The sequence below is a fragment of the Tachysurus fulvidraco genome, chromosome 6 (genome assembly GCF_022655615.1).
Source record: "Tachysurus fulvidraco isolate hzauxx_2018 chromosome 6, HZAU_PFXX_2.0, whole genome shotgun sequence".
NCBI classification, from domain to species: domain Eukaryota; kingdom Metazoa; phylum Chordata; class Actinopteri; order Siluriformes; family Bagridae; genus Tachysurus; species Tachysurus fulvidraco.
The window spans coordinates 1,438,688-1,461,303 of NC_062523.1; the positions used below are offsets into that span (position 1 = coordinate 1,438,688).

A 22,616-nucleotide genomic window follows, 5' to 3' on the forward strand; every position below is an offset into this window, starting at 1 on the left:
CTTCTATTTCTATTTATTCCCATTCTCTTCCACTTGATCCTTTGCCTTTCTTCCTGCACTTCTCCTGTTTTGTTGGAGTAAATCGGACTTATTAAAGGTAAAGAAACAAACACAGACACAAGAGAAGAGTTTAATCAGTTTCTTTTACACTGTCTAGTCTCTAGTCCTGTACTCACAGTAAACAGCTGTGTACCTCAGGTTTAGTGTACCTCAGGGTTAATTTACCTCAGATTTAGTGTACTTCAGGGTTAATTTACCTCAGGTTTAGTGTACTTCAGGGTTAGTGTACCTCAGGTTTAGTGTACTTCAGGGTTAATTTACCTCAGGTTTAGTGTACTTCAGGGTTAGTGTACCTCAGGTTTAATTTACCTCAGGTTTAGTGTACTTCAGGGTTAGTGTACCTCAGGGTTAATTTACCTCAGGGTTAGTGTACCTCAGGGTTAGTTTACCTCAGGTTTAGTGTACCTCAGGGTTACTTTACCTCAGGGTTACTTTACCTCCGGTTTAGTGTACCTCAGGGTTACTTTACCTCAGGTTTAGTGTACTTCAGGGTTAGTGTACCTCAGGGTTAATGTACCTCAGGGTTACTTTACCTCAGGGTTAGTTTACCTCCGGTTTAGTGTACCTCAGGGTTAGTTTACCTCCGGTTTAATGTACCTCAGGGTTAGTGTACCTCAGAGTTACTTTATCTCAGGGTTAGTTTACCTCAGGTTTAGTGTACCTCAGGGTTAATGTACCTCAGGGTTACTTTACCTCAGGGTTAGTTAACCTCCAGTTTAGTGTACCTCAGGGTTAGTTTACCTCAGGGTTAGTGTACCTCAGGGTTAGTGTACCTCAGAGTTACTTTATCTCAGGTTTAGTGTACCTCAGGTTTAGTGTACCCAACGGTTAGTGTACTTCAGGTTTAGTGTACTTCAGGGTTAGTGTACCTCAGGCTTAGTTTACCTCAGGATTAGTTTACCTCAGGTTTAGTGTACCTCAGGTTTATTGTACCTCAGGTTTAGTGTACATCAGGTTTAGTGTACCTCAGGTTTAGTGTACCTCAGGATTAGTTTACCTCAGGATTAGTGTACTTCAGGTTTAGTGTACCTCAGGATTAGTTTACCTCAGGTTTAGTGTACTTCAGGTTTAGTGTACCTCAGGGTTAGTGTACCTCAGGTTTAGTGTACCTCAGGTTTAGTGTACCCAACGGTTAGTGTACTTCAGGTTTAGTGTACTTCAGGGTTAGTGTACCTCAGGCTTAGTTTACCTCAGGATTAGTTTACCTCAGGTTTAGTGTACCTCAGGTTTATTGTACCTCAGGTTTAGTGTACATCAGGTTTAGTGTACCTCAGGTTTAGTGTACCTCAGGATTAGTTTACCTCAGGATTAGTGTACTTCAGGTTTAGTGTACCTCAGGATTAGTTTACCTCAGGTTTAGTGTACTTCAGGTTTAGTGTACCTCAGGGTTAGTGTACCTCAGGATTAGTTTACCTCAGGTTTAGTGTACCTCAGGGTTGGTTTACCTTTCTGTGGTCCTCCGATGAGAATTACAGCTTTCAGCATTGTGACACTCTCTCAGTCTGATATAAAATAATAAAAATGATGTACTGTAACAGGAACACTGTTTACATGGAACTAACTTATAGAGATTATTATCATCATCGCCGTACCGTGCCTGTGTTTACACATGCAATACTTCCGCCTTTATCGTCACTCGCACTTCCGGGTTTTAAATGTCAAAATAAAGGTTTACAATACAAAAGTTCAGTAGGCAATTATAATGTAGACGACTACTACTGATTAATAATAATAATAATAATAATAATAATAATAATAATAATAATAATAATAATAACCCTGTACACCCTCTTCACGTATGACTGCACTGCATGGGTTCTAAAAACCAACACCAAGATAATAAAGTTTGCAAATGATACCACAGTCATTGTAAAAAATCATTGTCAAAGTCAAGTAAAAAATAGCTTTTCTAGTTTTCCTCAGAATTTACTGTAAAATCTTTATGTATGCGAAATAATATCTTGATTTAACAAATCCAAGTCCACATAACAGTCCAGAAGGTCCATGAACAGTCCAGAAGGTCCATGAACAGTCCAGAAGGTCCATGAACAGTCCAGAAGGTCCATGAACAGTCCAGAAGGTTCTGCAGGATTTATCAGAATCACTTAAATAAATAAATCAAATTGACTCAGAATGAATCAGAATCAGAATCAGACTCAGAATCAGAAGGATCTTTACGTACCTTACACAGAGACTACAAATATTCACAGAAAATAGAAATAAAATGAAAATAAAAAATTTTAAATTAAAATACACACATTTAAATACAAACAGACAAAAAATAAATAAATAAAGGATAAAGGAATTCTAAAAAAAAACATTATTTTGAAAACAATAGCATTTACTCTTATAATATTGTATTAATGATATTGGACAAAACACAAAGCCTGTGTATTTATTGGATATGATTTATATACCATTTGTGTACATTAGATAGTTAGACAGACAGGTAGACTGTATATGTAACAGAGGTGTGTTGGAGTTGCGCATGCGCAGAACAGTGTGTGAGTCTGACCACAGAGCTGTAGTCCAGTAGATGTAAGAACTCCTCAGAGCGGTGAGTATAACTATATTACACTTTTATTCACTTTTACACACTACATTAACACACTTTACAGCACTCATATGCCCAACTTTATTATCCATAATCACTCTTATATTAGGGTTCACACTTTTTCTACATATTTGTTGTTCTAATGTAAACTTGACTTTAATGTAAAACAAAGCTCTCACACTCCATCATCACCTCTCTATATAAAACAATCTAACTAAATTATATACATGCTATTAAACTATTGGGTTCAACTTATAAAACATAAAACACTGTCTAAACTCTAAGCGATAATAAACAAGTGTATGTGACGTGTTTACATTGGATATGTAGTGCACTATGTAGGGTACAGATTGTAGTGATTCGCACCCTAACTAGTGTACATGTGTAGGGGGCAGGGCGGTTTATTACTGTGCGCTGTACGCGCTGTAACGGGTTAGTCTGTTGAAACCGCTCAGGTGTCCATGGCAACCATTTAAATAACCACTAGACAGACAGACAGACAGACAGACAGACAGACAGACAGACAGACAGACAGACAGACAGATAGATAGATAGATAGATAGATAGATAGATAGATAGATAGATAGACACAGAAATATAGATAGATAGATAGATAGATAGATAGATAGATAGATAGATAGATAGATAGACATACTGAAAGACAAACAGACAGATAAATAGATAGATAGATAGATAGATAGATAGATAGATAGATAGATAGATAGATAGATAGACATACTGACAGACAAACAGACAGACAGATAGATAGATAGATAGATAGATAGATAGATAGATAGATAGATAGATAGATAGATAGATAGAGTAGACTATGTAAACTATTGGACATAGTTGTGTTTTCATCATAGTTATAAAGACTGTATATGTGTATATCAGGTATGTGCTGAAGTTTGGTCCAGTGTCAGTAAAAAGACCTTCTTTAAATTTCCCAGCTTCGTCCTCATCATCATAATCATCATGTTTAAGTCTGATCTTCCTCCGAGTTATGAAGAGTCCTATCAGCAGCAGCAGGAGTATAACAGAGCTAAGCCACAGGGGGGGAGTTATTTTACCCCACCTCACATTTTTCCCACTCCAGTAAGTCATGGAGCTGGCATACAGACATCGGGAATACCAGACATTATTCCCACCCACATGTCCTCAGGAACACCTCCCACCAACCCAGGTCTGTCTCTCTCTCTCTCTCTCTCTCTCACACACACACACACACACACACACACACGAGAATCTTATGTAAAACTGTATTCTTTAGGACATGATTCAGTGCATTATGAAATCTTACATATTACTTTGAATTGATTCCTTAGAAAATGGTTCAGTGAATCATGAAACCTTGTGTATCACAATGAATCAGTTCTTATAGGAGTTTTTTTTTTTTTGGAAATTATTCTGTGCTTCATGAAACGTATCATAATGAATCGATTCGTTCAGAAATGTTTCAGTACGTCACAACAGATCATTTGTGTAGCGATGAACCGGTTCTTTATTACACATTAAAATCTCGTCAACATTTCACCACTAATTAGTAAGATTTGGATTCTCATCATTTCTCCACCATTAACTTCACCATTCTGAAAAGACTCATTTTGACCGACGGTGCGGCTTTTATTTACTTACCGAGGTACACAAGGGCAATAATTACTGGTAATGTCTGCACTGTTTGTTTCTCAGACAACATGGAGGCCTTTGACGTAGGTGCATTGTGCGACAATAAAAGTATCAGACATGCATTCATCAGAAAGGTGAGACATGGTTTTGTACTATAAGTACTGAAGAAGCTGAATAAATGTTTCATTCAGAAACACTGTGTCGTTGGTGTTGTTGCAGGTTTATCTAATATTAGCATCCCAACTGTTATTCACAACCGCCATCGTAGCCGTGTTCGTGTTCGTGTGAGTATCGTTAATCACCAGATGTGTGAAAACACACGTCCTCACGATTACACACCTGACACACGCCTGTTTATTTCCTACAGAGATCCAGTGCGTCTTTTCGTCACCAGGAATCCTGCGATTTATTGGGTGTCGCTGTGAGTTTTGGTCATTTATGCAAATTAATTACAAACACAAAGTGTAAACAGACCATGATGACGGTCATGTATTTGGGTATTTTGTATGTTGTACATCTGTGTTTTTCTCCACAGAGGTGTTTTTTTCGCCGTATACCTTGTGTTGGTGTGCTGTGAAAAAGCCAGGTGAGTTCATCCATCTCGCCACAAGACAAACACTGATTAGGCAACACACGAAACACACATATGCTACACCCATGTGCAAACGTTTTGGCACAGTGTACCCTGTGTTACATTGGCTTCTTGCCTCACAAGACATAGCTGATTAATGACAGAGTTGCAGGTTTATCTATTATGTCATATGACTTACTCCTGGGGGGCACGGTGGCTTAGTGGTTAGCATGTTCGCCTCACACCTCCAGGGTCGGGGGTTCGATTCCCGCCTCCGCCTCGTGTGTGTGGAGTTTGCATGTTCTCCTCGTGCCTCAGGGGTTTCCTCCGGGTACTCCGGTTTCCTCCCCCAGTCCAAAGACATGCATGGTAGGTTGATTGGCATCTCTGGAAAATTGTCCGTAGTGTGTGAGTGTGTGAGTGAATGAGAGTGTGTGTGTGAGTGAGTGAATGAGAGTGTGTGTGTGCGCCCTGTGATGGGTTGGCACTCCGTCCAGTGTGTATCCTGCCTCGATGCCCGATGACGCCTGAGATAGGCACAGGCTCCCCGTGACCCGAGAAGTTCGGATAAGCGGTAGGAAATGAATGAATGAATGAATGAATGACTTACTCCTAATGTGGTGTTAAAACTTTCCTGCATCTTCATTTAAGGTTTGAATTATTTTTGTCCTACTCTGCTGTGTTTACTAAAGTGTGCATCAAACAGAAATGTGTATGACGCTATTCCCTTTCATTCACAGGAGACGATTTCCTCTGAATTTGGTCCTTCTGTTTATTTTCGTAAGTCTTTAAATGATGCCCGAAATTCAAGCTGAAGGACGGGAGCATGTCACAATGTTTTAGACCACAATGTTTTGCAGTGGATGACAGCATTGTTCTGCGAGTGTAGGCGCTGAAATGTGCATGGCTAAATCTGTTTCTCTCTCCCACAGACTCTCGCCATGTCCTACATGACAGGAACAATATCAAGGTTAGACACACACACACACACACACACACACACACACACACACACACACACACAGAAAGAAAAGGAGAAACACACGAAACACAAGGGAACTGGGAAACCACAGGAGCCTAGCCCTGACCATAGCACTTAATTCAGTACAGATTTATTTATATAGCTCTTTGAAGATGGACGTTTTCTCAAAGCAGATTTACAGAAACATAAAATTCAGAATAATTAAGTTTTAAATTAAATTTATATTTATAAATATATATTTATATCTACTTACAGCTCTAAAGAAGCAAACATCAAATGCAAAAGATGACTTGGCTAAAGGAATAAATCTGGTGTAAAAGGCAGTTGTCTATGTTTAATGTCGACACTTTATTACATACATTTTGGTGATACTTTTAATAAAGACTGATTTATTATTGCCTCCTGTGTTCAGGTCTGATGAACCCGGATTAACGTGTTTAACGTGTTGATTAGCAGTGCAGTGTTTTTAAAACGTAACCCTCCTTTGTGGTTCTAGTTATTACGATACAAAGACCGTGTTCTTGGCTGTGGGAATAACGGCGCTGGTCTGTGTTGCAGTCACAGTCTTCAGTTTCCAGACCAAGGTAAAGACCAGACACACGCTCTCAAAACACGCCTTTGTTCAGCCTTATCGAATGAATTCGTTGTCTCGCCTTACAATGGCCAACTGTCCCTCTTAAAACATTTATTCCTGCTAACAAAATCGACCCAGACTGTTCCTGACACAGAACCCCTGAGTCTCCTCTGCCTGCCCCTCAGCCTGCCTCTACATTTTAATGAGATAAAAATGCATAATTATGTCTCTAATATGTTATTTATTAGACTAATCTCAATATTAATGACCCTACTGAGCATTTATGTCACTTTCAGTCTGTATGAACTCAGTACTGCGTGTGTTCAGGATACTGACTCAGTGTGTGTGTGTGTTCAGGTGGATTTCACCTCATGTACCGGTTTGTTCTGTGTTATGAGCATTGTGCTTCTTATCACTGGCATCATCACAGCCATCGTTCTCTCCTTTCAGTATGTAAGTAGCGCTCACTGTAACACACTCACTGTAACACAGACACTGTAACACACACACAGTGTAACACTCACTGTAACACACATACAGTGTTACACTTACTGTATGTAACACTCACTGTAACACACACTGTAACACACACACAGTGTTACACTTACTTTATGTAACACTCACTGTAACACTCACTGTAACACACATACACAGTGTTACACTTACTGTATGTAACACTCACTGTAATACAGACACTGTAACACACATACAGTACAGACCAAAAGTTTGGACACCCCTTCTCATTCAAAGAGTTTTCTTTATTTTCATGACTATGAAAATTGTAGCTTCACACTGAAGGCATCAATACTATGAATTAACACGTGTGGAATTATATAACAAAAAGGTGTGAAAAAAATTACCCCAAACACACCCCCAGGCTGTGTAAGGGCTATTTGACCATGAAGGAGAGTGATGGGGTGCTGCACCAGATGACCTGGCCTCCACAGTCACCGGACCTGAACCCGATCGAGACGGTTTGGGGTGAGCTGGACCTCAGAGTGAAGGCAAAAGGGCCAACAAGTGTTAAGCATCTCTGGGAACTCCTTCAAGACTGTCGGAAGACCATTTCAGGTGACGACCTCTTGAAGCTCATCAAGAGAATGCCGAGTGTGTGCAAAGCAGTAATCAAAGCAAAAGGTGGCGACTTTGAAGAACCTAGAATATGACATATTTTCAGTCGTCTCACACTTTTTTGTTATGAACTAAATGTTCTCTTTGAATGAGAAGGTGTGTCCAAACGTTGGGTCTGTACTGTACACAGTGTTACACTTACTGTAACACTCACTGTAACACTCACCATAACACACACTGTAACACACACATACACAGTGTTACACTCACTGTAACACTCACTGTAACACACACTGTAACACACACTGTAACACACACACTGTAACACACATACACAGTGTTACACTTACTGTATGTAACACTCACTATAACTCTCACTATAACTCTCACTGTAACACACACTGTAACACACACTGTAACGCTCACTGTAATACAGACACTGTAACACTTACTGTAACACTTACTGTAACACTTACTGTAACACATACACAGTGTAATACACAGTGTAACACACATACACAGTGTAACACACTGAAACACTCAATGTAACACTTAGTGTAACACACATACACAGTGTAACACACATACACACTGTAACACACATACACAGTGTAACACACATACACACTGTAACACACATACACACTGTAACACACATACACAGTGTAACACTCACTCTAACCTACACACAAACACTCACTTCCTCTCATTGTAGCACACAGACACTGTGTACAGTAGATGAGGGTGAGGTAGACAGACTTAAAGATGATGTAAGGATGATCATCAGATTGTGTGTGTGTGTGTGTGTGTGTGTGTGTGTGTGTGTGTGTGTGTGTGTGTGTGTGTGTGTGTGTGTGTAGTGCTGAATGAAACACTCCTGAATCCTGCAGTAATAAACTAAACTAATGAATGTTTTCCTCTCTATGGGGTTTAGATTCGGTGGCTGCACATGCTGTACGCTGCTTTCGGGGCAATCTTTTTCACACTGGTGAGTCCAGCCTCAACACTTGCACTGTGTGTTAGTTCTGACCACAATAACTGGTCTAAATATCTAAAATGTTAGGAAGTGTCTTTAAACTTAATCATTATGAACATGTGATGTACATTACATTCTGTTTTAGCTGATTAACGAGAAAAAATTAGTAGTTAATGTGAATGTTGAGCTACTGTAAACACTGTGTGTGTGTGTTTTTGTGTGTGTGTGTGTGTGTGTGTGTGTGTGTGTGTGTGTGTGTGTGTGTGTGTGTGTGTGTGTAGTTCCTGGCATATGACACTCAGCTGCTGTTGGGGAACCGATCTCTTAGCCTGAGTCCAGAGGAGTACATATTCGGAGCTCTGTCTCTCTACACCGACATCATCCAGATCTTCCTTTTCCTGCTGCAGATCACTGGCAGAGTCGGCGATTGAACACACACACACACACACACACACACACACACACACACACACACACACACACACACACACACACACATTCCTCCATTTTTCTTTTTTTCTTTCCTTATTCATTCTTTATCTTTCACTCCATTTTCGTATTTTCCCCCCTTTTCTGCCCCCTTTGTTTCACTCTAAACACCGTAAAGCCTGAAAATTCCATTTCCTGCTAACTTAAGTGTTTACTGGGTCTTTAAACAAAATACACGAAAAAAATGTTTTATTACTATTTACAAATGTGCTTTTTTTTAAGATCAGACAGTTTACTGACCACAACCATGTTTATTTCCTAATAAAAACAGACTTATTGCATTCGGAATGTTTGTTCTCAAACATTTATTTATTTTAACCTTTTTATGCCTTTTTCATTTCATGACATCTTTAACACTGTACTTTTCTGACATCTGGAAATAAATGAAACTCTAATGTTTATGTATTCTGAATTTCTTCTCTGAATTGGTAAATATAACATAGATTATTATGATCATGTTCCTCTCAGTTCCACTCGCAAATTTCAAATGCAAAGGATGACTTGGCTAAAGGAATAAATCTTGTGTAAACGGCAGTTGTCTATGTTTAATGTTGACACTTTATTACATACATACTTATTTTTATTACATTCTTTTATAATTATTACTTAATTACTTTAGTGGTTAGCACGTTCGCCTCACACCTCCAGGGTTGGGGGTTCGATTCCCACCTCCGCCTTGTGTGTGTGGAGTTTGCATGTTCTCCCCGTACCTCGGGGGTTTCCTCCGGGTACTCCGGTTTCCTCCCCCGGTCCAAAGACATGCATGGTAGGTTGATTGGCATCTCTGGAAAATTGTCTGGAGTGTGTGAGTGAATGAGAGAGTGTGTGTGCGCCCTGTGATGGGTTGGCACTCCGTCCAGGGTGTATCCTGCCGCGATGTACGATGACGCCTGAGATAGGCACAGAGACTCGTGACCCGACAAGTTCGGATAAGCGGTACAAAATGAATGAATGAATGAATGAATGAATATATACAGAGCAGATACAGATATAGGTATATACATGACAGTGTACCAGCGAACGAGCATACCTAAAAAAAAAAAAAAAGCATGAGAAGAGGAGTTTTACCTGTATGTGGATTTATCCATAAGAGATGAGGACAATTAAAACGAAGGTAAAAGTTTTCCATTACAGTCGTATGCAAAAGTTTAGGCACCCCTGACAATTTCCATGATTTTCATTTATAAATATTTGGGTGTTTTATCAGCAATTTCATTTTGATCTATCAAATAATTGAAGGACACTAAAGTAACATTTCAGTAGTGAAATGAGGTTTATTGGATTAACAGAAAAGGTGCAATATGCATCAAAACGAAATTAGACAGGTGCATAAATTTGGGCACCCTTGCCATTTTGTTGATATGAATACCTGTAACTACTTAGCGCTGATTAAATGGAACACACAATTGGTTTGGTGGCTCTTTAAGCCTTGAACTTCTTAGACATGTGCATCTGATCATGAGAAAAGGTATTTAAGGTGGTCGGTTACAAGCTGTTGTTCTCTTTGTCTCTCCTCTGAAGAGTGGCAACACGAAGGCCTCAAATGACCAGAAAGCAAAGATTGTTCAACATTATGGTTTAGGGGAAGGCTAAGTTATCACAAAGCTAGAGGGTACTTATGTATTTGCCCCACAACGATCCTTAGTCCCTTCCCACCTCTGCACACCTGTTCCTCATGTTTCTGTAATTATTCTTTTTTATTCATACCTGTTGTGCTGTGGTCTATGATATGGTCTTTAGCACCATCAGAAAAAGTACAGCCTCTTTCTGGTACTTTTTGTAACAGAATTTAATGCCTTTGAAATTTTTTTCTACAACATTCCCTGATTCCCGATGTTCTCTAAATGCAATAGAAATAGTGGCAATTGTAGTCCAGTGTTTTTGTCAGTAAAAACATGTTTATGGCAATTCAGAAATCAGATCCTACCTATTAGTGCTAAATTCTCTGACCACAATTGACTGCTGAATGTCTGAAAGAGCAGCTAGCTGGTAAGAGTAGCTTTAACTAACTTTAACTAAAAGTGTAAATTGTACTTAGCTACATTAATAGCTAACATTTCTAACCCTGTAAATGATTTTCATAAAATATATAGTGCTTAAATGGAAAGAATTTTAAGTTAAATCAAATTAATATAATATAAAGGGATGAAAGTTGATCCTTGATGAAATCAAGAGTGATACATCAGACGTGGAATCTATTCATGGCTCTTCCTAAAAAAAAACATAAAAGAAAAAAACATAAAAAAGACACAAATGAAATGTTACCACTTTATAAAGAATCTATATATATATATATATATATATATATATATATATAATATATATCTAAATATATTTATATATATATATATATATATATATATATATATATATATATTAGCTTTATCTAAATATTTTAATATTGTGATCTAAATAGGCTTAGGTTTAAAAATGTTTTGTGAAAAATTAGTTTGGTGAAAATAAAAATTATTTCTATTTCTAAAATTGTTATTTTAGCCTAAATAAGATGAGACCAGACCAGACATGTTGTATTGTCATTAAGTATGTTAAATGTGTGCTCACACTCGTCAATCAGGTCTTGCATGACATCACTTGCGAGATCCCACAAGACTGAGACTAGATTGTCTGCAGCAGTTCTGCTTTGTATAAAATCCAGAAGCATCCTCATCTTCTCCTGATCTGTCTTCTCTGCTCGCACTTTCGCCGCTTGTTCCTCGGTTAAGTCGAGGTGATCAACGATTTCAGTGACGTTTCTTATTCTGCTGATTAACTGAACACGTTTATCCTTTAAAAACAGAAGATTCTCACCTGTAAAGCGGAGCACAAGATTGGTGTCTATTTTATGGCTCTCTGCTGCACAAGAGTGTTATACTATCAAAGATCACTAGATGGTTTTCTGTGACATAAAATTAAAATTGAACTTGAATTTAAACACACACACACACACACACACACACACACACACACACACACACACACACACACACACACACACACACACACACACACACACACACACAAATTATAGCCAGCTTACTGCCAATAAATCTTATTCTAAACCAAATGAAAGTGAAAACATTTACATGGATCTGATCTCATTCTTTTTGCTTCATTCTGGCCTTGTGCTGCACAAAAAAACATGCCAACATCAAATTCCTGATTGAATAAACCTACAACAGTTAATTATCTTTCATTTAAATAAATTCAAGGCATGATTTTTTCCCTTCTTCTGTCCTGCCCCTCATTTCCCTGCACAAACTAGAGCTCTATTCGGATGGGACTAGATTTACAGGGGGTCGTTAAAGTTAGAATTTTTTTCAGCCGACGACTGTCATTTCATGTATGGATTCGGATGGGACTAACATCTCTGTGTTTATTACGGAGGTAGGAGTGTCTGTGTTTTACATGTGGGCGTTGCCCAAGACCACATGTCCAGGATGCGTGGATTGCGTTTGGTCATATTTGATAAAATATGATAAAATGTATTTTGAAATTAAGTAAATTTACATTTAAGCACTTTAAAATGTAAACATCCTAACTTGTTAAGTGTTTAAAAATATTATACACGTTATAATAATATAAAAAATAATTACTAAAAAAACAAATGTAAAAATTTTTTAACATCATATGGTTTTATATAGAACTTCTTATAAACCAACTGGAATAAATAAGTTTTTATATAATTTTCACGTTATGTAATTAACTATAGAAATGAAAAACTGATACCTAAAACTAATATTACTAAAACTGATTATAACTTATTAATTTTTCCCTCCTCATAACGCACCAGCGGTCCAGGCAAAGGAAATAAAAAATAAATAAATACCAACCTTTATTCCTCGTTGCTTTCTTTTTAGAAGCTGATGCTTTTGCTGGAGCTGTGTGGGTGAAGAATTCAGGCAATTAAACCCAGGCATTTACAAGTGTAAGCTTTTTTAAGTAAAGTTTAAATCAGATTTTTACACTAATTACAAACCCAAAATCCAGACTAATTGTACAAATGCATTTGGCCTACAGTTTAATGTTTCACACATAGGAACAAATATGACTTATTAAGCTGCAAAAATACAGTTATACAGTGTCAGCAACTGCAACAAATCCCTGTCAGACCACCAGAGGGTGCTGCAGGTGTATTGATCCTTGTTGAATGTTTCCAATTACTCCTAATATGTTGCCTTATTTATACTGTACCTGTCCTTTGGTGTCTGTCTTTGTCAAGTCTTTGTTCATTGGTGTGTTCGGTTGCTTGGTTTGTATTATGTTTATTTATTAAGGTTGTGTTTGTCAGGTCTCTGTGGGAACGTTATGGGGCAGCGTGTTGTCACGTGTTTCACGTGTGGACTCACCTGTTCGTAATTGCCTGTTAATTTTCATGTCTATTTATTTCCTATATTTTGCACCACTCTTTGTTGTTTTATGTGAACTGATTGTTAACACTGTTTCCGTTATTTTCCTCCTGGATGTTTTTCCTTATTAATAAACCGTGTTTTTTTTTATCCCTGCATTTGGGTCGGTTTTTATCATGGCTTTGGTACCTTACGTTCTTAACAGTGCTTTTATTCTCAGTGAAATTTTTACCCAAAGTGCTGCACAAACTAATAGTACAAATAAATGAAGATTAATGTTAGACTATATAAATAACTAAGTTTAATAGATCATTAAAATAAACTAAGCTTAATGGATCATTATAATAAATAACTGCCTTTTTTCTGTTTTTTTCTTCCTGTGTTATTTAGCATTCTGTTTAAGTTTACGTATCAAACTCATTATTCTGCCATTGTTCTCATGTCTCAGTGTTGTGATTTGATCTCAGATCTTAAAGTCTACAATCCAAATCTTTCATAAGCACATTTTTTATAAGCAGATCCTTTTGTTATGATTTTCAAAAAATTGGCAAATAGAAATGTGTTGTTAACTCTGGCATTACTAATGTAGAAAAAATAAAAGTTGCTGCAAATTTTCAGGATTTGTCAGGATGTTAATGAAGAATTTAAAATAATACGAAAGGATGTTTTTTTTGTTTGTTTGTTTTTTTTTTTAGAAAAATATTGTAATACTTCTCACCTTTACCAGACTTTTTTTGGAGGTATATTTTGATTTCTGCAAGAACAAAAAAAAAGTGTTAAATAAATAATCATTTGTACCATTCCTGGCAACCACAACTCAATTTTCAGTCTAAAAACATTAGCAAGATTCACATTTTTCAACATCTAATAATTAGATTATTAGCATTAGATAATTAGGTGTATTAATTAGGACACACTGCAGTTTAAGAAGACTTTTTTATTCTGTTTGCTCATTTTTACTTGTGGCAATAAATTTAACCTGCAACCAGCTGAAACTTTCAATCTGAATAATTAATCACAATTAATCAATTAATCTGAAAATCACTGTCATGTACACTGAGCATAAATGGTTAAAAAAAATACAGAACATTTTAATCTACATTAGTAAGTGCTGAGTGATCGTGAACTAACATTTTTTTATTATTATTATTAGTATCATGTTATTATCAGTATATTACTGTCACGCACGTGAAACAGATTAGATCCAAATGCTGGTTTATTAGGCAATATCCAAAACAGGCAAGGGTCACACATCAGGTAAACATCAAAGGGAATCCAAAAACCGTAGTCAATAATCCGGGCGAGGGTCAGGGCAGGTAGCAAACATTCGTAAACACGATAAACAAGCAAGGTCAAAACAAGGCAATAGACAGAACAGAATAGACACTCAGTATGCAGACAGTGCTAACAATACTTCGCATCATCCGAGAGTTCTGAGTGAGCTTAAATGGACCAGGTGTTTACAAACAGGAAACAGGTGTGTTGAGCTGGTGGTGCCATGGATTGTGGGAAGTAGAGTCCTGATGAGAAAGTGTGGCAATGTCCTCTGTAGACCAGCAGAGGGAGCCATCATGGCTCTCATAACAATTACATAGATACAGACACTGTATAACGTATAAATTACACCGCATTGCATCACCCAAATTTAATGTGTTTTATTATAACACATCACAATCATTTTCTTATAACAGTGCAATGTACCATGTTTATAAATTTAGTACTGAACACGTTGTTATCCTTTTAGTTACACTGAATGTTAGTTTCTGAGTCAATCCCTCACCATCCTGTCTGTATTTCCTGCAGTTGTTCACAGTTAAACAGACTCGTCTCCATACAGAGAAACTATATAGCGTAATATCTCACCCTGTGCTGGGAATCTTACTGATCGTTACAAAGCATTCACACTGGATTAGAAATATATGAATATAAACCTGTGATTTGGAGCCATAACCAGGGTCTTAGTTACTGTTATGGAAAATGAAGCCACCTATCATAGCTGAACATTCCGACACAAACACAGAATAACAGACCAACCACTATGCAGACTGAATAATGGGCGCGAAGCGAAGCGGACATGACGTGATGTGACGTAATTTAAAATTTAAAAATAAACAAAATACTTTTATGTTTTTATTTTTCAAATACATCAGTATTAATCTGAACACAAAGCAAGGATTTTGCATGAATTAAAAATGAATAAATTAATACACTAATCTATTTATTACATTAATCTATCTATTACAGTTTTTTCCAATTGCTAACACACAATTTTTCAAACTAGTCTGGTTTTCTCAAAATACTTAACACAATTCACAAAACCACACACCCAAACTGCAAGATAACTCATATATCCTGCAAAATGAAGCACTGCAACCGAAACTACACATAGCATTATCAAAATCCCAAAAGGATTGGGGAGGAAGTTTTCAGCTGTAGGCCAAATGGGGTTACAGGAGTGCTGTGAGAGCGGCTGAGATGTTTGTGAGAGTGAGGGGATAATTATCAAGAGGAAGTTTGTACTGTGTTACATGATTTAAAATTTCAGGCTTGAAGAAAGTCTAGAGCACACAGGGCACACACACTCTCATACACACACACTACAGACAATTTTCCAGAGATGCCAATCAACCTACCATGCATGTCTTTGGACCGGGGGAGGAAACCGGAGTACCCGGAGGAAACCCCAGAGGCACGGGGAGAACATGCAAACTCCACACACACAAGGCGGAGGTGGGAATCGAACCCCCGACCCTGGAGGTGTGAGGCGAACGTGCTACCCACTAAGCCACCGTGACCCCCTAAGTCTAGAAACAGAGCGATGTAAATGTCTGTGAAAAAAGATGAACAAAGAAATAGTTCAGAGCAAGAAAGTCTATTCAAACGTTTTTAACCACAATCTGGATCTTGTCATTGTTAATCAATGCTGCATGACTTAGAAGGAAAATGCACACAATATAAACCAGGCCCTGGAGGTAGGACCAAAATATCAGGTCATTATTCTTAAAGACAATTCTATAAAAACAGATAATGTAATCCTGATAAATTGTTTCGATCGCAAACTGTCAGCAACAGCAGCAGTAACACTATCTCTCTAGGATTTAGACATTTTTTTGTGATTGTTGCAGACAAAAATGTTGATTTTGCCGATTATTTTTCTTCAAAATTTACATTTACAGCATTTGGCAGACGCAGCCTAATCCAGAGCGATCTACATTTTATAAACGTGAGCAATTGAGGTTGCTCTGGGGGCCAAAAGGTTGGTGGACCTGGTATTCAAGCTCACAACCTTCTGACTGGTAAACCAACACTTTAGCTATTAGGCAACACTTTAGCTATTAGGCTGACTTGTAGACCAACACCTTAACCACTAGGCCGACTGGTAGACCAACACCTTAACCACTAGGCCGACTGGTAGACCAACACCTTAACCACTAGGCCGACTGGTAGACCAACACCTTAACCACTAGGCTGACTTGTAGACCAACACCTTAACCACTAGGCCGACTGGTAGACCAACACCTTAACCACTAGGCTGACTTGTAGACCAACACCTTAACCACTAGGCTGACTGGTAGACCAACACCTTAACCACTAGGCCGACTGGTAGACCAACACCTTAACCACTAGGCTGACTTGTAGACCAACACCTTAACCACTAGGCCGACTGGTAGACCAACACCTTAACCACTAGCCGACTGGTAGACCAACACCTTAACCACTAGGCTGACTGGTAGACCAACACCCTAAACACTAGGCTGACTGGTAGACCAACACCCTAAACACTAGGCTGACTGGTAGACCAACACCTTAACCACTAGGCTGACTGGTAGACCAACACCCTAAACACTAGGCTGACCGGTAGACCAACACCCTAAACACTAGGCTGACTGGTAGACCAACACCTTAACCACTAGGCTGACTGGTAGACCAACACCCTAAACACTAGGCTGACTGGTAGACCAACACCTTAACCACTAGGCTGACTGGTAGACCAACACCCTAAACACTAGGCTGACTCGTAGACCAACACCTTAACCACTAGGCTGACTGGTAGACCAACACCCTAAACACTAGGCTGACTGGTAGACCAACACCCTAAACACTAGGCTGACTGGTGGACCAACACTTTAACCACTAGGCTGACTGGTAGACCAACACCTTAACCACTAGGCTGACTTGTAGACCAACACCTTAACCACTAGGCTGACTGGTAGACCAACACCTTAACCACTAGGCTGACTTGTAGACCAACACCTTAACCACTAGGCCAACTGGTAGACCAACACCTTAACCACTAGCCGACTGGTAGACCAACACCTTAACCACTAGGCTGACTGGTAGACCAACACCCTAAACAATAGGCCGACTGGTAGACCAACACCCTAAACACTAGGCTGACTGGTAGACCAACACCTTAACCACTAGGCTGACTGGTAGACCAACACCCTAAACACTAGGCTGACTGGTAGACCAACACCCTAAACACTAGGCTGACTGGTAGACCAACACCTTAACCACTAGGCTGACTTGTAGACCAACACCTTAACCACTAGGCCAACTGGTAGACCAACACCTTAACCACTAGCCGACTGGTAGACCAACACCTTAACCACTAGGCTGACTGGTAGACCAACACCCTAAACAATAGGCCGACTGGTAGACCAACACCCTAAACACTAGGCTGACTGGTAGACCAACACCTTAACCACTAGGCTGACTGGTAGACCAACACCCTAAACACTAGGCTGACTGGTAGACCAACACCCTAAACACTAGGCTGACTGGTAGACCAACACCTTAACCACTAGGCTGACTTGTAGACCAACACCTTAACCACTAGGCCAACTGGTAGACCAACACCTTAACCACTAGGCTGACTGGTAGACCAACACCCTAAACACTAGGCTGACTGGTGGACCAACAGCATAATCACTAGACTGATTGATAGAACAACATTTTTTACAACCATTTTTTTATTTTTTACAGAAATCTATATGAATTTCTGAAACTGCCAGCACAGATTCTTCTTTTAATCTGACCAGATGAGACACATATGTAATGATTGTCTATAGAGCTGAGCTCATGTTCCACACACTCATGTTTTAATGATGTCACACGACATGTCTTGGCCCAAATCTGCTAAAAATTGTCTTTGTTTTGAAATATTACAAACTCCTCTGAATATCACAGAGATTGTTCAGTTGTGTGTTAATTTAAATAATCACAATATCCTGGTTGGTCTCCTTTATATTATAGGAAGCAGAGTCAAGTGAATTGGATAGAAAATATCACAGACAGGTAACAAATGAAAATAAAACATAACATTGATGTGATGGAGAATAAAAAAGAGGTTAAAGAGGAACTGTCAAAAACTGTGAGGTTTCTTCATGTCTTTCCTATTAATAATAATAATAATAATAATAATAATAATAATAATAATAATAATAACAATAATAATAATAATCAAAAACAAACCACACACAATAGGCCACACAAACTTCTGGTTTAAATCTGAAGTTTAATTTTAGAAATCAACAGTGACAGAGACGTGGAATTTATTCATGGCTCTTTCTAAAAACAAAAACACAAAAAAAGAAATCAATGTAAAGTTACCACTTAATTATATATATATATGTGTGTGTGTATGTGTGTGTGTGTGTGTGTGTGTGTGTGTGTGTGTGTGTGTGTGTGTGTGTGTATATATATATATATATATATATATATATATATATATATATAATGTATAATTAGCTTTATCTAAATATTTTATTATAGAGATCTAAATAGGCTTAGAATTATAAGGTTTTGTGAAAAATTATTTCTATTTCTAAAATTGTTATTTTAAATAAGATGAGATCAGACCAGACATGTTGTGTTGTCATTAAGTATGTTAAATGTGTGCTCACACTCGTCATCCAGGTCTTCCATGACGTCTCTTGCGAGATCCCACAAGACTGAGACTAGATTGTCTGCAGCAGTTCTGCTTTGTATAAAATCCAGAAGCATCCTCATCTTCTCCTGTTCTGTCTTCTCTGCTCGCACTTTCGCCGCTTGTTCCCCGGTTAAATCGAGGTGATCAACGATTTCAGTGACGTTTTTTATTCTGCTGATTAACTGAACACGTTTATTCTTTAAAAACAGAAGATTCCGATCTGTAATTTTAAAAAGGATTAAAAATGCTGGTTAAACACAGACAACAGCGGAGCACAAGATTGGTGTCTATTTTATGGCTTTGTGCTGCACAACAATAAAAAACAAATGTGAAGTTTATAGAAAACACTGCTGAGAACAGAAGAAATGGTTAAATCACACACAGTTAGAGGGTGAAGCCAAGTGTAATCACAAACAGCTAGATAATAGAGCTAGGAGAAATCATACACAGCTAAAGGATGGAGCTAAGGGGAATCATACACCATTAGAGAGTGGAGCTAGGTGAAATCATACACAGCTAAAGTATTGGGCTAGACGGACTCATACACAGCTATACAGTGGAGCTAAGTGTAATCACAAACAGCTGGAGGGCGGGGCTATTAAGAATCATACAGAGTTAGTGGGTGGGGCTAAAATAAATCACACGTATCTAGAAGGTGGAGCTGAGAGGAATCATAAACCTTTAAAGAATGGAACTAGGTGAAATAATACACAACTAGAGGGTGGGGCTAAGTGTCATCCCAGACAGCTAGAGGGTGGAGCTAGGAGGAATCATACACAATAGAGAGTGGAGCTATGAGGAATCATACACAATAGAGTGTTGTTTAAAATGAATGCTGTACATTTTCAGGATTTCTCAGGATGTTACTGAAGAATTTAAAAGAATAAGAAAGGGTGTAAAGGGATTTTTTTTTTTTTTTAAATATTGTAATACTTCTCACCTGTATCAGCCATATTTGGAGGTATATTTTGATTTCTGCAAGAACAAAAAAAGTGTTAAATTAATAATCATTTCAACCATTTCTGGCAACCACAACTCAATTTTCAGTCTAAAAACAGTAGCAAGATTCACATTTTTCAACATCTAATAATTAGATTATTATCATTAGATAATTAGGTGCATTAATTAGGACACACTGCAGTTTAAGAAGACTTTTTTATTCTGTTTGCTCATTTTTACTTGTGGAAATAAATTTAACCTGCAACCAGCTGAAACTTTCAATCTGAATAATTAATCACTGTCATGTACACTGAGCATAAATGGTTAAAAAAAAGACAGAACATTTTAATCTACATTAGTAAGTGCTGATTGATCGTGAACTAACATTTTTTTTTATTATTATTCATTAGTATCATGTTATTATCAGTATATTACATAGATACAGACACTGTATAACATATAAATTACACCGCATTGCATCACTCAAATTTAATGTGTTTTATTATAACACATCACAATCATTTCCTTATAACAGGGGAATTTACCATGTTTATAAATTTAGTACTGAACACGTTGTTATCCTTTTAGTTACACTGAATGTTAGTTTCTGAGTCAATCCCTCACCATCCTGTCTGTATTTCCTGCAGTTGTTCACAGTTAAACAGACTCGTCTCCATACAGAGAAACTCTACAGCGTAATATCTCACCCTGTGCTGGGAATCTTACTGACCGTTACAGAGCATTCACACTGGATTAGAAATAAATGAATATAAACCATAAAGCCATAACCAGGGTCTGAGTCGCTGTTACAGAAAATGAAGCCATCTACTGTAGCATAGCTGCTATTCTAGCTATTGTCTTTTGGTGCTGTTCACGACATTAAAACACACGATACATTTATTTTAGACGATTATTAGCTATGTAGATTTAGTCTTAAGGAACGTATGATTATTAATATTAGACAACATGTTCAATTGCTGTTCTTTATCCAGGTTGCTGCATTAATCAGAAACCTGCAGTTACAAACCGTTGCACACTCAGTTGCCTGTCGCCGCTAAACATTCCGACACAAACACAGAATAACAGACCAACCACTATGCTGCTAACGGTTAACATGGCACTGCATTCCCTCAGTTACAAACACATCTCCGGCTGCAAGTAAAACACTTTCAAGTTACATTCTAACAAAAAAACAAGCATTTTTTTGTACACATATATATATACCTATATTTTAACTAACACGAAACCATAATTTAACAATAAACTTTTGTTTTTCCACATTATAAACAGGAGCGCTTAAAACACCAACCTTGCTCTGCTCAGGTCTCATACAGACTGAAGAATGGGCGCGAAGCGGATGTGAAGTGACGTGATGTGACGTGATTTAAAATTTAAAAATAAACAAAATACTTGTTTCCGTTTTTATTTTTTTCAAATACATCATTATTAATCTCAACTCAAAGCAAGGATTTTGCGTGAATTAAATATGAATAAATTAATACACTGATCTCTAATAACACCGGTTACATCTACACAAGACTACACATAATACAGGAAACATTGTATTCCACAATAATAATATATAGATATAAAAGATAAGGATATAACACAATAACAAATACCATATGTAAATTACCTATGAGAACTTTTGCTGAATTACTTATCACATAAGTATCAGAAATAAAATATACATTGACAGTAAGAAATAAATTAAGCATTTATACCCACATCTCAAGAGATATGTATCAATAACACAAAGTTGAGCACAAAGAAAACACAAAAAATTATGGACTGACCGTAAACAATGTCGAGCGGTTGAAGAGGAAATAAAACAGAAATGAAAGACAAACTTTCTTACCAACAAGCAGATAAACAGCGCGAAACGACTAGCAAGGAGACTTTCATAAGAACCCGCAGAAGAATGAGAGACAAAGTGAGGCAAGTTATATTCTGAGAGAGAGAGAGAGAGAGAGAGAGAGAGAGAGAGAGAGAGAGAGAGAGAGAGAGAGAGAGAGAGAGAGAGAAGAATGTGGAGAGGAAGTTTTCAGCTGTAGGCCAAATGGGGTTACAGGAGTGCTGTGAGAGCGGCTGAGATGTTTGTTAGAGTGAGGGGATAATTATCAAGAGGAAGTTTGTACTGTCAGTGCTGCATGACTTAGTAGGAAAATGTACACAATATAAACCAGGCCCTGGAGGTAGGACCAAAATATCAGGTCATGATTCTTAAAGACAATTCTATATAAACACATAATGTAATCCTGATAAATTTTTTCGATTGCAAACTGTCAGCAAAAAAAAACAAAACGGTTAAATGACCATCGTTCCACCACCTCGCTGTCAGAACAGAGAAGAGTACTGATGAGAACCTTCCTTGTACCCTGAGAGATGGTGGGAGCAGTGGAGAAGTGCTAGAAGATCTGAGTGCAGTGTGAGGAGAAGAGGTGGCAAAAGTACACACATCCTTTACTCGAGTAGAAGTACAGATACTAATTTTTT

The 22,616-nt window shown here is 37.8% G+C and overlaps 2 protein-coding genes and 2 long non-coding RNA genes across 10 annotated transcripts in view; 1 reads left to right on the forward strand and 3 right to left on the reverse strand.

Annotated features, from left to right (window-relative positions):
• gmppaa (GDP-mannose pyrophosphorylase Aa) overlaps nucleotides 1-2,137 on the reverse strand; it is an 8,986-nt gene extending 6,849 nt beyond the window's left edge. Inside the window, exons 1-2 of one of the 4 annotated variants that reach the window (XM_027148662.2) lie at nucleotides 1,653-1,704; nucleotides 1,506-1,562 (exon numbers count right to left, since the gene is read on the reverse strand). In XM_027148662.2, coding sequence (XP_027004463.1) covers nucleotides 1,506-1,545 — 40 coding nt within the window. In that variant the 5' untranslated portion in view covers nucleotides 1,546-1,562; nucleotides 1,653-1,704. Of the gene's footprint in view, nucleotides 1-1,505; nucleotides 1,713-1,990 lie in introns of those variants that run through there. The other 3 variants (XR_007140886.1, XM_047815165.1, XM_027148663.2) reach the window with 3 other exon arrangements.
• A 337-nt stretch (nucleotides 2,138-2,474) lies between these two features.
• Nucleotides 2,475-9,191, forward strand: LOC113644033 (protein lifeguard 3). The gene is made up of 12 exons (XM_027148525.2): nucleotides 2,475-2,617; nucleotides 3,565-3,797; nucleotides 4,304-4,374; nucleotides 4,460-4,524; nucleotides 4,608-4,661; nucleotides 4,776-4,826; nucleotides 5,552-5,591; nucleotides 5,744-5,781; nucleotides 6,290-6,377; nucleotides 6,725-6,820; nucleotides 8,373-8,426; nucleotides 8,696-9,191. The coding sequence occupies exons 2-12, from the start codon at nucleotides 3,590-3,592 to the stop codon at nucleotides 8,843-8,845; spliced, it is 915 nt and encodes a 304-aa protein (XP_027004326.1). The 5' UTR covers nucleotides 2,475-2,617; nucleotides 3,565-3,589; the 3' UTR covers nucleotides 8,846-9,191.
• Nucleotides 9,192-10,335: 1,144 nt separating this feature from the next.
• On the reverse strand, nucleotides 10,336-14,219 carry LOC125141521. Its single transcript, XR_007140922.1, has 4 exons — nucleotides 13,968-14,219; nucleotides 12,734-12,781; nucleotides 11,466-11,711; nucleotides 10,336-11,114 (listed from the first exon to the last, which is right to left on the reverse strand). It is a non-coding gene; the product is annotated as an uncharacterized LOC125141521 (long non-coding RNA).
• A 1,717-nt stretch (nucleotides 14,220-15,936) lies between these two features.
• Nucleotides 15,937-22,138, reverse strand: LOC113644099. 4 transcript variants are annotated; one of them, XR_003440934.2, is made up of 5 exons: nucleotides 21,979-22,137; nucleotides 21,430-21,455; nucleotides 20,122-20,156; nucleotides 19,156-19,401; nucleotides 18,748-18,820 (listed from the first exon to the last, which is right to left on the reverse strand). It is a non-coding gene; the product is annotated as an uncharacterized LOC113644099 (long non-coding RNA). The 4 variants fall into 4 exon arrangements; XR_007140736.1 differs by lacking the exon at nucleotides 21,979-22,137 and adding an exon at nucleotides 21,917-21,935; XR_007140737.1 differs by lacking the exons at nucleotides 18,748-18,820; nucleotides 21,430-21,455 and adding an exon at nucleotides 15,937-16,077 and having other exon boundaries at nucleotides 21,979-22,138.
• Between the last annotated feature and the right edge of the window lie 478 nt (nucleotides 22,139-22,616).

What these genes read in the sequence shown, in the direction of transcription:
- LOC113644033 (XM_027148525.2), top strand. Translation starts at nt 3,590, where the DNA reads ATGTTTAAGTCTGATCTTCCTCCGAGTTATGAAGAGTCCTATCAGCAG. An exon ending in GTAGCCGTGTTCGTGTTCGT is followed by an intron (nt 4,525 to 4,607) that starts GTGAGTATCGTT and finishes TATTTCCTACAG; the next exon opens with AGATCCAGTGCGTCTTTTCG. An exon ending in ATGACAGGAACAATATCAAG is followed by an intron (nt 5,782 to 6,289) that starts GTTAGACACACA and finishes TTGTGGTTCTAG; the next exon opens with TTATTACGATACAAAGACCG.